The 13,916-nt window shown below is 45.6% G+C and overlaps 1 protein-coding gene across 2 annotated transcripts in view; it reads right to left on the minus strand.

Moving 5' to 3' along the window:
* Nucleotides 1–13,916, minus strand: part of NINJ2 (ninjurin 2) — a 175,441-nt gene that overhangs the window by 90,034 nt on the left and 71,491 nt on the right. The window contains exon 1 of one of the 2 annotated variants that reach the window (XM_051850761.3): nucleotides 7,959–8,420. The exons of the other annotated variant lie outside the window; for it this stretch is intronic. Within the exon in view, the coding sequence (XP_051706721.1) occupies nucleotides 7,959–7,991 (33 nt within the window). The 5' untranslated portion in view covers nucleotides 7,992–8,420. Of the gene's footprint in view, nucleotides 1–7,958; nucleotides 8,421–13,916 lie in introns of those variants that run through there. 2 annotated transcript variants of the gene reach the window in all.

Genomic DNA, 13,916 nt, shown 5'->3' on the forward strand with positions numbered 1-13,916 from the left:
CTGTTGCTGCCGTCTGCTGTGTCTGCATCCTATATAGGTGGTGGTCCATGCCTGGCTGCTCCACTTCCAAATCAGCTCCCTACTAATGGTCTGCGAAAAGCAGTGGAAGATGGCTCAAGTCCTGGGGCCCCTGCCACCCATGTGGGAGATCTGGATGAAATACCTGGCTCTTGGCTTCACCTGGCCGAGTGCCAGCCATTGTGGCCATCTAGGAAGTGAACCAGCAGGTGGAAGATCTCTCTGTCTTTCTTTCTGTCTCTGTAACTCTGACTTTCAAATAAATAAATACATCTTTTTAAAAAAATATATATATAATTTTGATGAAAGGAAAGCAAGAGAAGTTATATTAATTTAAGATAGAGCAGAGTTCAGAATGAGGAAAAAAGGGGCATTACATAGTGATAAAGGAATAAATTATCTAAGAACATATAACAATCCTTAATGCATATGCCCCTAGCAACAGAGCATCAAACTGTGTGAATTAAAAGCTGATAGAATTGTTTCTATTATAGTTGAAGACTTCAATGCTCTTCTATCAGAAATAGATAGATCTAGCAGGCAGAAAATCAGGAAAAAAATAGCTGAACTCAACACCACCATCAAACTACTGGATTTAATTGACAACCATACACATGCACCAACAGTAAGTTTTGTATTCTCCTCAAGCTTATATGGAACATTCACCAAGACAGACCATATTCTGTGCCATGAAACACATCTTAGCAAATTTAAAAGAAGTCACACAATGTCTATTTTCACACTACGATGTAAATAAACTACTAACCAACAATGGAAAGATGAGATAAATTTCTCAAACATGTGGGGATTAAATAATGCACATCTCAATAACACATGAGTCAAAGAAAAAAATCTCAAGAGAAATGTTAAAATATTTTGAATCAAATGAAAATTCAATTACCAAAATTTGTGGGATGTAATCAAAGCAATCCTTAGAGGAAAATTTACATCAGCGAATGAAGATATTTGATAAGAAGAATGATATAAACCTGTAATCTAAATTTCTAGTTTAGGAGACTAAAAAAAGAAGAGAAGATTTAAATAAAATAGCATGGGGTTGACACTATGGTGTAGCTGGTAAAGCTGCCACCTCCAGTGTTGGCATCCATATGAGCGTCAGTTCGAAACCTGGCTGCTCCACATCCTATCCAGCTCTCTGCTGTGGCCTGGGAAAGCAGTGGAAGATGGCCCAAGTCCTTGGGCTCCTGCACCCACGTGGGAGACCCAGAAGCTCCTGGCTCCTGGCTTCAGATGGGCGCAGCTCTGGCCACTGCAGCCATCTGGGGAGTGAACCAGTGGATGGAAGACCTCTCTCTCTCTCTCTCTGCCTCTCCTTCTCTCTCTGTGTAACTCTGACCTGCAAGTAAATAAATAAATCTTTTTAAAAATAAATAAAATAGGCATCAGAAAAACAATAAAAATCATAACAGAAATCAATAAAATTGAAAGCAGGAAATCAATAGAAAATCAATGAAAGTGGAAGCTAGTTCTCTGAAAAGATCAATAATATTATTAAGCCTTTATCCAGGATATCTAAGAAAAAAAGAAAGTGGGCACAAATTACTAACATCGGCAGTGGAGGGCCACAACAGACACCATGGGCATTAACAGGATAATAAAGGAATATTATGGACAACTCCAGGGACACAAATTTTAGTACCTAGATAACATTTTTTTAAAAGATTTATTTATTTATTTGAAAGTCAGAATTACACAGAGAGAGGAGAGGCAGAGAGAGAGAGGTCTTCCATCTGATGGTTCACTCCCCAGATGGCCACAACGGCCAGAGCTGTACTGATCCAAAGCCAGAAGCCAGGAGCCAGGAGCCAGGAGCCAAGAGCTTCTTCCAGGTCTCTCATGAGGGTGCAGGGGCCCAAGGACCTGGGCCATTTTCTACTGCTTTCCCAGGTCATAGCAGAGAGCTAGATGGGACGAGAAACAGCAAGGACTAGAACTGGCACCCATATGGGATGCTGGCGCTTCAGGCCAGGGCATTAGCCTGCTGCGCCACAGCGCCGGCCCCGATAAAATTTCTTGAAAGATACAATCTACCAAAACTCACCCAAGAAGAAATAGACAACCTAAATAGGCCTAGATCTATTAAAGAAATTGAATCATTGGTACCCCCCAAAACAGGCAAGTTGAACTCTACTAAACATTTAAGGAAGAGATCAGTTCTCTCCAATCTCTTTCAAAATATAGAAGCAGAGGGAATACTTCTTAGCTCACTCTATAAGGCCAGCATTAGCCTAATAACAACCAAACAAAGATTTACAAGAAAATTACAAATAAATACTTCTCATAAACACAGATGTAAAGATACTCTACAAAATAATATCAAATTGAATCCAATGGTATATCAAAAGAGTTACACACCACACCAACTGGGATTTGTTCCAGGCTGGTTCAACATTTGAAAATTTAATTAACGTGCTTCATCATATCAACAAGCTAAAAGAGAAAAATCACACGATCATATCAGTAGATGCAGAAAAGGTATTTGATGAGAATTACCCCTATTCACCAGGAAAGTGCTCAGTAAACTAGGAATAGAAAAGAACATTCTCAATTTGATGAAAAATTTCTGCAAACACTCTACAGAATGCATTACACATAATGGTGAGAAAGTAGACACATGCCCTCTAAGATTAGGAAAAAGACAAGCTGATCCCTCTCACCACTCCTTTTCAATACTGTAATAGAAATCTTGCCTAATGCTATAAGACAACAAAAGGAAAATAAATTGGCCACATAAGAGGAGAAAAGACATAACTGTATTTACAGATGACATGATTGTCTATGTAAAAAATCCAAATGATGCAACCAAACCTCCTAGAACTAGTAAGCAATCATGGCCAGACTGCTGGAATACAGGTTAATATATAAAATTCAGTCACCTTCCTATGAACCAGAAGTGAATAAGTAGGATCTGAAATTAAAATCAGCATCATTTACATTAGTATCCAAAGTCTGAAGTTCTGGGATAAGCATTTATTTGGCTCGGTGATTAAAATGCTGCTTGGGACTTCTGCACCCCATATAAGAGTCCCTGGAGGCTGGCACTATGGTTCAGTGGGTTAACCTGCCGTCTGCAGGGCTGGCATCCCATATGAGCCCCTGTTTGAGTCCTGGCTGCTCCACTTCCAATCCAGCTCCATGCTAATGTGCCTGGGGAAGCAGTGGAAGATGCCCCAAGTGCTTGGACTCCTGCACCCACACCCATGTGGGAGAGCCGGATGAAGCTCCTGGTTCCTGGCTTCTGGCTTCAGTCTGGCCCCAGTACTGGCTATTGTGGCCATTTGGGGAGTGAAAAGATCTCTCTCTTTCTCTCTGTCCCTCTCTCTCTCCGTAACTCTGACTTTCAAATAATTAAATAAGTAGGAGAGAGAGAGAGAGAGAGAGAGAGAGAGAGAGAGAGAGAGAGAGAAATACACCCTGGGTTTGAGTCCAGGCTCTGTTCTCAATTCTAGCTTCCTGTTTTGTTTGTTTGTTTGTTTGTTTGTTTGACAGATAGAGTCAGACTGAGAGAGAGAGAGAGACAGATAGAAAGATCTTCTTTCCGCTGGTTCACCCCCCAAATGGCCACCATGGCCGGCGCACTGTGCCGATCTGAAGCCAGGAGCCAGGTGCCTCCCCCTGGTCTCCCATGTGGGTGCAGGGGCCCAAGCACCTGGGCCATCCTCCACTGCCCTCCTGGGCCACAGCAGAGAGCTGAACTGGAAGAGGAGCCACCAGGATTAGAACCTGGCGCCCATATGGGATACTGGTGCCACAGGTGGAGGATTAGCCAAGTGAGCCATGGCGCCGGCCCCCTAGCTTCCTGTTAATGCACGTCCCGGAAGGCAGCAGGTGATGGTTCAAGTAGTTGTGTTCCTGTCATCAAGTGGAAGACCCGGACTGAGTTCCTGACTCCCATCTTTGGCTTCAGCCCTGACCAATTAGGAGCATTTGGTAAGTGACCCAGTGAATGGCAGCTGTCTGTCTGTGTGCCTCTCTCTGTCTCTGTCTCTGTCTCTCTCTGCATCTCAGAGAGATGTTTGTAGCTATCTATCAACAAACTGGTTCTAAAGTTTATCTGAAGAGGCAAAAGGCCAAGAACCACCACCACCGCATTGAAGAACAAGGCTGGAGGACTGACCCAGGTACAGTAATCAGTACAGTGTGACACTGGCAAAGGAATCAACAAACAGAACATCGGAACACAATACAGAGTCCAGAAATAAACTCACCTATATATAGTCAACGTATCTTTGACAAAGGAGGAAGGCAATCAAATGGAGAAAAGAGAGTCTTTCCAGCAGATGGTGCTGAAACAACCAAGCATCCACAAACAATGAATCTGTTTACAGACTCACACCCTTCACAAAAGTAACTAAAAATGGAAGAGGAACCTAAATATAAAATGTAGGAGCAAGAAATTCAGAGATAATAACATAGGAAAAATATAGCTGACCTTGCCTATGTCTATGACTTTTTAGACACAACACCAAAGACATGATCCATAAAAGACACAAAGGATAACCTGGACCTCATTAAAGTTAAGAACTTCTGTTTTATGGAACATAATGTCAAGAAAACATGAAGATGAGTCACATACTGGGTGAAAATATTTGTAAAAGATACTGCTGATAAAGGACTGTTGTTCAAAATATCCAAAGAACTCACTTTCAAAACTCAACATTAAGAAACCAACCTGGGCCAGCATTGTGGCATAGCAGGTTTAGCCACCGCCTGCAATGCTGGCATCCCATATCAGCACTGGTTCTAGTCCAGGCTGCTCCACTTCTGATCCAGCTTCCTGCTAATGTACCTGGGAAAGAAGTGGAAGATGGCCCAAGTACTTAGGCCCTGCACCTGCATAAGAGATCCAGATGCAGCTTCTGGCTCCTGGCTTCGGCCTGGCCCAGCCCTGGGTATTGCAGCTATTTGGGGAGAGAACCAATAGGTGAAAGATATCTTTATCTTTCTCTCCTTCTCTCTCTGTATTTCACATAAGTAGCAGATCCCCCCCCCCCCCCGCCTCTTTCTCTTGTCTTCCATCCATTGGTTCACTCCCCAAATGGCTGCAATGGCTGGGACTGGGCCAGGCCAAAGCCAGGAGCCAGGAGCTTCTTACAGGTGTCCCACAAGGATGCAGGGGCCCAAGTACTTGGGTTACCTTCTACTGCTTTTCTAAGCGTATTAGTAGGGAGCCAGATTGGAAGTGGAGCAGCTGGGACTTGACCTAGTGTTCATATGGGATGCCGGCACGGCAGGTAGAGGCTTAACCTTCTATGCCATAGTGCCAGCCCCAATAAATAAATCTTTTTTAAAAATAAAATTTAAAAAATAAAAAAATAAATGAGCTAAAAAGTCAGGAAAAGACAGGGAAGAAATTTAAATGAATATTACCAAGTGAAAGAAAAATGTTACATATTGTGTGATTCCAATTACATGGTATGTGGAAGAGGCAAAGCTTTGGAGACAGTAGAAAGATAAGTGGTTGCCAAGGGTTGGGAGGGGAAGAAAAGATGAATAGGCAGAACCCAGAGGATTTTTAAGGCAGTGAAAAATACTCTGCAGAATATGATAGTGGTGGGCACATGTCATTATGCATTTGTCCAAACCCATAGCAAGTGCAACATCAAGAGTGGACCCCGTAAACTGCTGACTTTGGCTGGTAACAACATGTCAGCATAGAGTCACCAATTTTTTTAAATGTGGGGGATATTGATAATTGTGGAGTCTCTGCAGGTGGAGATGATGGGGTTGTATAAGAGGTCTGCACATTCTTCTCTATGTTGCTGTGAATCTAAAATTGCTCCATATATGTACATTTAAAAATAAAAAATACTTCGAGAGTATTTTATCTATAACTCTTGTATTCCTAAGGAATTTTTAAAAGATTTATACATATGTATTTATTTATATATTATTTATATATATATATATTTATATATCTATCTGAGAGGTAGAGTTACAGAGAAAGAAGAGACAGACAGAGGGAGATCTTCTGTCCACTGGTTCACTCCCCAGATGGCCACAACAGCTGGGCCTGGGCTAGGCCAATGCCAGAAACCGGAAGTTCCAGAGTGGCAGGGGCCCAAGAACTTGGGCTGTCTGCTGTTTTCCCAGGCATATTAGCAGGGAGCTGAATGGGAATGAAGCAATCAGGATGTGAACAGGCACTCATATGGGATGCCAGTGTTACAGGCAGTGGCCTAACCCACTGCACAACAACCCTGTCCCCTAAGGGGTTTTCTTAATAACAGGATGAAAAACAGTAAGACATCCACATACTTTCTATGTGTCTTTCCTGGCATGAATAACACATTTAAAGTTGAAGAATTAGTCTTTGGTCACAAGAGAGCAAAATTATATACTGAGAAAACATGGAATTAAATATGTAATCATTGATCAGTAAATATTAGCTGAATGGATGGATGCACTGGTTCAGCTACAGTCCATAGATCTTTACCATCCCCAGGGAAATCATCAAAGGAAAACAGAGAAAGAACTAGCATTTATTCCATATGTGATTTCACGAAGCCTTCCTCTGAACTTCGTGTAAAGGAGAGGACAAAGTCATGTTTCTCAGGGACAGCTGCCGCCACCTGTCCCTAACCAAAGCGCACCTTCTTCTCAAAAGATCACACTTAGTTTCCCAAAGGGATTCACAACCTAATTTAATCCACAGAGCTGGATGGGAAGTTGTAGTCAGTAATGCACAAACTTCTGACCCATCAAATTAATAAATAACCGAAGAAAGTTGTGGATGAGCTACTGGAATAACACAGTATACTGAGAGAGAGATAATTAGTCTAATGAAGGAGGAGGAAGTGTGGGTGGAGAAAGAAGAGGCAGCACTTTAGTCACCTGCTAAAGACAGACACCTTTATCAGGCCTGGCCAGTAACTTCCTTCTGCTGCTTTCTCAGGCATATTAGCAGGGAGCTGGATCAGAAGTGGAGCAGCCGGGACTCGAACCAGTGCTCACATGGGATATTAGAGTTGCAGGTGCCAGTCCAACCCACTGCACCACAGCGCCGGTCCCCCACAAACTTTTTGAAGACCCCTCCATATTCATGGCTTTCAAAATTTTTTGCATCAAAATAAAGATATCTTTTACCTGTATTTCCACAAACTTTTTGAAGTACCCTCATACACTGGGTTCCCGCTTAATATTTTGTTTGCAGACTGGGTTCTGCACTCAAAAATTCTTAATCTCAAACATCCTTTGCTGCTCTGCAATTGGCCAAGTCTCTGAGAAGTTCTCCCATATTCTGCCAGGGTTATGGAAAAGTGGCTTCTGCTCCGTGGGAGTCAAGTCAGGGAGTGCAGATCCCCTTCTTGCCGTCACATGCCATTCGCTTGGCCTGCGCTAGTCCATGGCACCTCTGATACCAGTGCCAGATTTGAGGACACAGGACTCTGCATCTGCCTGGGAGATTACTGTAATTTCCTTTGCTTGCACTGTACCAGGGAGGCAATTCCTCTCCTATGCAGGAGAGCCTTGTCGCAGCCAAGGAATGGCTCCAGTTTTTCCCAACCTGTAAAATGCAAACTTGGCCAACTGCCTCTCTTCTTAGCTCCCAAACTCATATCTTGCCTGGACTCCAGAGAAATGTCTGGCTGCACTGAAATAGGCCTCCACTGTCCTGGGGTTTTGGGAAAAGCACTGCACGGAATGTGAAATCACTCTCTGGTAACATAGAGCTCATTAGCTTTTGATGGACAAGACGAAGCAGAGGTCAGGAGGGGACTGAAAAAAATCCGTTTCTCACATGTTTCAAAGCAAGTGAAGAACCAGATAGGGTAACAGAGAAAAACACGACAAAAATTGGAGAGATTCTGAAGAAGGGGGTGAGTAAGAAAGAGGGCAGAGCCTAGTGATCAAAATGTGAATCCTCTGTTTGCCTCTGCTCCCGATTTCCCCTTCCCTCACTCCCAGAGAGGACTTACTTGAAGGTCGCTGATTTCTCTTTCTGATTCCATCTGGCTGCCCTGGGTCCCTTCGCAGGCACGGAACCGGGAGCAGACTGCGTGGGCTCCTCCAGCTTCACTCCCTGCCTGTCTGCCGCTGGCTTAGGAGGGGAGAGAGCACACAGCAGGCAGCACAGACCTGCTATTCAGCCTTGTGATGTGGGATGCCCGGCCCGGCCTCAGCCCCTGGGGGAGGTGACCGCAAGCACACGTGCAGGTTTGTGTGTATGTGTGTGCATATATGTGCACTTCAGGAGGTGGCCCATGGCTCACTGCTAAGTGGCCCATTGAGTTGGTAGTGACAATGCCCCTTGAATCCTAGTGGTGCCATCTGAGGCCACGCAGCCTGCTTTGAGCTAATGGCTTTCTTACTGGCAAAGAAACACTGTATTTATCAAGGACACGGAGCAGCAGCTTGAGGGCGTTGTCGGAGTTCATACTGGTGCAAGGGTCTCCAGTGGCCAGGAGTGAGGTGGCCCCCACTTGATCTCAAGACAAAGGCTGAGAGATTTCTGTGGTTCTTTGATTTATTGCCTCTGTCTCTAGGAGTTAAAAAGAAAAAAAAATGGTAGTTTACCTAATAGGCTCCTAAAACATCAGCCTTATTGTACACAGTGAGTAAACAAGATTTTTTAATAGTTAGATTGTTGGATATCCTCAACTTCTCTCTTGATTAATGAGAGAAAGAGAGAGAGAGAGAGACTGAGCAAGGAAAGTTGTATTTTTTGAGTCTTGTTTATGCAAGTAGTTGCATTTTTCCTACTTTTAAAATAAAGCTCCCAGGAGTGAGTCTTTTTTTGGAAAGTCCTTTTTCCTCCTATTTACCTTAGAGCCTAAGGCTCGGTTGTCTTGTTCCTGAAGCTAGTTTTAGACCCAGGCTTGTGTGTGTGTGTGGGTGGGTGGTGGAAGTGTTGTGACTAAGCAGGACAAGGAAGATGTCATGGGAGCAATCCCCATTCAGAGCTTAAAGCAGCAGGGGCAGGGGTAGGGAGAGGACTAGAGTCACAAATTTACTCCTACCACATTCACACACACACACACACACACACACACACACAGAGAGAGAGAGAGAGAGAGAGAGAGAGAGCGAGCAAATTTCTACTCAGTGTCTTTATAAGTTGCCCTCTGTTGGACATTGGTGTGATTGAGGGTCTGGGCATGGCATGAGGATATTTTAGTGTAATCTAATTAGCAGAGTGGTATCTAATCATTTCAGTGGTGAGCAGTCCAGGTGAGGACACCCAGTCCTCCAGATTCCCGCTGCTGTCTGCTAAAGATGGATACCAGGTGTAGAGGAGGAGTGAAGGGTGATGGGCCGTGGATCTGTCCTGTGCCGTCTCCACCTCTGCTGGTTCCTGCTGTGTGGCTCCTGGGCTGCTGACTGCTAGGACCTGCTCCTAGGCCTCCTGCTGGCATGGGTCGCCGACATCTGAGGCCAGGGTAACTCAGGGTCTTTTCACTCTGTGAAAAGGATCCAGCGGTCTCTTTGGTTGACTTGACTGTCCTACCTTGGCTCTTATGGTGGTGTGGAGCGACCTGAATCCTGGCTTTGTGGTGCCAGTTCGGTGGTCCACCTCTCTGAGATGATCTCTCTGGAAACTCTCCTGTCAGAGACAGACCCTACTGACATCCCTGATCCTCCAGGGCACGAGAGAATTAGAGAAGGGCAGGTTCGGCTCCACTTCTGGCAAGCAATTTGCTTTGGTGTGATTGTCCCAGGTTGGAGAAGGGCATGGGGGTAATCTCCCAGATTTCCCAAGGAGAGTGACACATACAATGTGCTCTTTTCCCAGTTTTCCTTCAACAACTTGCAGTAATATTTATTGCCCTCATCCACATAGTACTACTGCCATATGCTAAGCACTGTTGGAAAGCATTTTAATGCCTACTCACCTTAATTAGTTTTCATCACAATACTGGGGAGCAGGCAACATATGATTACAAGTGAGGAACCAGAAGCACAAAGAGGCTAGGAACTCAATTCAGGTCTCCCACATGGTGCAGAGGACCAAGTACTTGCACCATCACCTGGTACTTCCCAGGCATACATCAGCAGGAAGCTGAATCAGAAGTAGAGTAGGGACTTGAACCCAGGCACTCAGACATGGGATGCAGGCATCCCAAGCAGTGTCTTAACCACTGTGCCACATACTCACTCTTGCTTTCTCTTCTTGTTTTGCTACTATGACTCTTATGTGGAACTCTATAATAATAATTCAAAGGGGAAGTAAATTTAGAAAATCCTCTTTCAGGGGCCAGAACCATGGCACAGTGGGTAAAGCTGCCACCTAGCTGCTCTACTTAATCCAGTTCCCTGCTAATGGCCTGGGAAAGCAGTGAAGGGTAGCCCAAGTGCTTTGGCCCCTGAACACATGTGAGAGAGCCAGGAGCTTCTGGCTCCTGGCTTCAGCCTGGCCCAGCCCTGGCTGTTGCAGCCATTTGGGGAGTGAACCAGACGATGGAAGATATCTATCTCTGTCTCTCTCTGTCCTTTTCTCTCTCTCTAACACTCTGCCATTCAAATAGATAAATAAATATTTTGAAAAAGAAAATAATGGGGCTGGCGCTGTGGCATAGTAGGTAAAGCCGCTGCCTGCAGCATCGGCATCCCATATGGGCACTGGTTCGGAGTCCTGGCTGCTCCACTTCCGATCCAGCTCTCTGCTATGGATTGGGAATGCAGTAGAAGATGGCCCAGACGCTTGGGCCCCTGCACCCACATGGGAAACCCAGAAGAAGCTCCTGGCTCCTGGCTTCAGATTGGCCCAGCTCTGGCTGTTGCGGCCATCTGGGGAGTGAACCAGTGAATGGAAGACCTCTCTCTCTCGCTCGCTTTCTCTCTGCCTCTACCTCTCTGAAACTCTGCCTTTCAAATAAGTAAATAAATCTTCTAAAAAAACAAAAACAAAAACAAAATAAAACCCTCTCCCAACAAAACCTGGCTGTCAAAAAATATTGTCTTGGGCCCAGCACTGTGGTGCAGCAGGTTAAAGCCCTGGCCTGCAGTGCCAGCATCCTATATGAGCTCTGGTTGAAGTCCTGGCTGTTCCATTTCCCATCCAGCTCCCTGCTAATGCACATGGGAAAGCAGTAGAGGATGGCCCAAGTCCTTGGGCCCCTGCACCCCTGTGGGAGAACCAGAAGAAGCTCCTGGCTGCTGACTTCAGACCAGCCCAGCTCCAGCTGTTGTGGCCATTTTGGGGAGTGAAACAACAGATGGAAGACTCTCTCTCTCTCTGTTACTCTCTGTCTCTCTGTCTCTCTCTCTCTCTCTCTCTCTCTTTTTTTTTTTGACAGGCAGAGTTAGACAGTGAGAGAAAGACAGAGAGAAAGGTCTTCCTTCTGTTGGTTCACCCCCCCCCCCCAAATGGCCGCTACGGCCAGCGCGCCACGCTGATCTGAAGCCAGGAGCCAGGTGCTTCCTCCTGGTCTCTCATGCAGGTGCAGGGCCCAAGCACTTGGGCCATCCTCCACTGCACTCCTGGGCCACAGCAGAGAGCTGGACTGGAAGAGGAGCAACCAGGACAGAATCCAGTGCCCCAACCGAGACTAGAACCCGGTGTGCCGGCGCCACAGGCGGAGGATTAGCCAAGTGAGCCACGGCGTCGGCCATCTACCTCTCTCTAATAAATGTTTTAAAATCTTTTAAAAAAATTATTGTCCTGATGGAAAACCTTATTTTGGATGTTGAAGCAAAATATCAACTATTTCTTTGTTTTTGCCTTCCTGTTGTGACAATCCTATCTTTTAGATAATATGGGTACATCTGGCTGAATAGAGGGAAACCAGAAAATGCAAAAGAGAAAGGCACCTGAATATATCCCCCCCCAAAAAAAAATTTCCCTATTAACAAACACATTGGTCTTAAAAGGAAACAGCTGTAATTGGTTTTGGTAAGTGTTTGGGTTTAGCAAGATCTTTCTGGATCTGTGCTTTTCCCCACCTCTTAAGCATCAATTGGGAGCAAACAGAAAGCAGGATTTGGAAAGTGGTTTATCTATCCCTACCACACTGTGACTCCCGACCAGGGGTCAGCTAACCTTTCTATAAGGGGTCAAAGGGCATTTTTTTTTATCCGTTGCAAGTCATATGGTTTCTGTTGCAATTACTCAACTCTCCTTTCATAAAATCACCCCCAGACAATACATAAACACATGAATGTGGCAGCATTCCAACAAACTCCATTTACAAAAGCAGATAGTCAGATACGGGTATTTGAAAAACAGACCAGAGTTGGCCCCATGGTTGTGGGCTACTGACCCTGTTCTGGAATTTCAGCAGAAAAAGTCATTTGAGTCTGATTTCCACTCCAGCGGTAACTGCTGGGTCCCGACTGCATGGATATCTCGTTAAACACTGCGGGGCCGTAAAGCATCAGGGCATGGCTGGTGAGCACATAGCGAGGTGGGCACAGAGGGGGCAGGATATTGGTGCAGCGGCTAAGACCCTGCCTTAGACATGCACAACCCCAGTCCCAGTGTCTGGTTCCCGTCCCAGCTCCTCTGCTTGAAATCCAGTTTCCTGCTGACCTACACACTGGGAGGCAGTGGTGATGTCTCAAGTAGTCGGGTCCCTGCCACCCTGTGGGATACCTGGGTTGAGTTCCTGGCTCCTGGCTTTCACCTGGCTTGTTGATGATGTTTGAGGAGTGAACCAGAGGATGAGATCTGTCTCTCTCTGGATCTTTCTCTCTCTCTGCCTTCCAAATAAATAAAAATAAATTTTAAAGTAATTTTAAAAAAGCGCTCCTGACATTTGCCTGTGGCGCTGACGAGGGACCTACCTGGAGGCTGCTCAGTGTAGCTGGGGCAGTTTCTATTTCTCTCTACTGTGAGGGTGATTTTTGTGGTGTGAAGCCCAGGGGACGTTTTTAGGGGAACTGTCTCTTGGGAAGTGTATTTTTTTTTTAGAACATACTTGAACTTATAGATGAGTAAACAGAGTGGCCGGAAATGATCTGAGTTCATTTTCGTGGTGGTGGGAGGTGACCCTGAGGCCCTAGGGCTCTTGCTGTGTAGAAGGAGCACAGAGTGGTGGTATCCTAATGATGCCAGCAATAAGAAGGTCCCTTAATTCTGAACAGCAGGGAAAGCCCTAGGCTGCAAGCCTAGGTGACGGGTGACGGGTGACGTGGGCTCCTCCCAGCCAAGTCACTGTGTGTTCTTCTGTGACTCACTTAACTTCTCTGGGTCTTTTCTTTTTTAATTTCTTAATTTTAAAAATGTCTTATTTTTACTGTTATTTGTTTGGCAGACAGACAGAGAGAGATGAGTTTTAAGAAGACGCTAGAGGCTGGCGCCGCGGCTCAATAGGCTAATCCTCTGCCTTGTGGCGCCGGCACACCGGGTTCTAATCCCAGTCGGGGTGCTGGATTCTGTCCTGGTTGCCCCTCTTCCAGGCCAGCTCTCTGCTGTGGCCAGGGAGTGCAGTGGAGGATGGCCCAAGTGCTTGGGCCCTGCACCCCATGGAAGACAAGGAGAAGCACCTGGCTCCTGCCTTCGGATCAGCGCGGCGCGCTGGCCATTGGAAGGTGAACCAACGGCAAAGGAAGACCTTTCTCTCTGTCTCTCTCTCTCACTGTCCACTCTGCCTGTAAAAAAAAAAAAAATCTGAAAAAGCTTCTGATTCTACCTTCACCACTAAACTTCAGCTGTAAGATTGACCGTTTGACAGGTTCCTCATCTTGGAGCGCAGTTTTGAGTCTCTAAGCTCTGACTTGCACTCTACTCCTCTGTCCCCATTCCTCCTGACTTTCACTGTCCCCAAGCCCTGACCATGCATCCACAAAAAGGCCCCGTGGGCCAGTATCCATCTGCTTCTGGGTAAATAGCCATAATTGCGACTTTGCTTGTTTGAGAGGCAAAGAGAGAGGGCTTCCATCTGCTGATTTACTTCCCAAATGCCCGGAAGCTGGAAATTGAAAGCAAGTCTCCCATT

The sequence above is a fragment of the Oryctolagus cuniculus genome, chromosome 9 (assembly GCF_051225735.1).
Source record: "Oryctolagus cuniculus isolate XC-2025 breed Fujian yellow rabbit chromosome 9, ASM5122573v1, whole genome shotgun sequence".
Taxonomy (NCBI): domain Eukaryota; kingdom Metazoa; phylum Chordata; class Mammalia; order Lagomorpha; family Leporidae; genus Oryctolagus; species Oryctolagus cuniculus.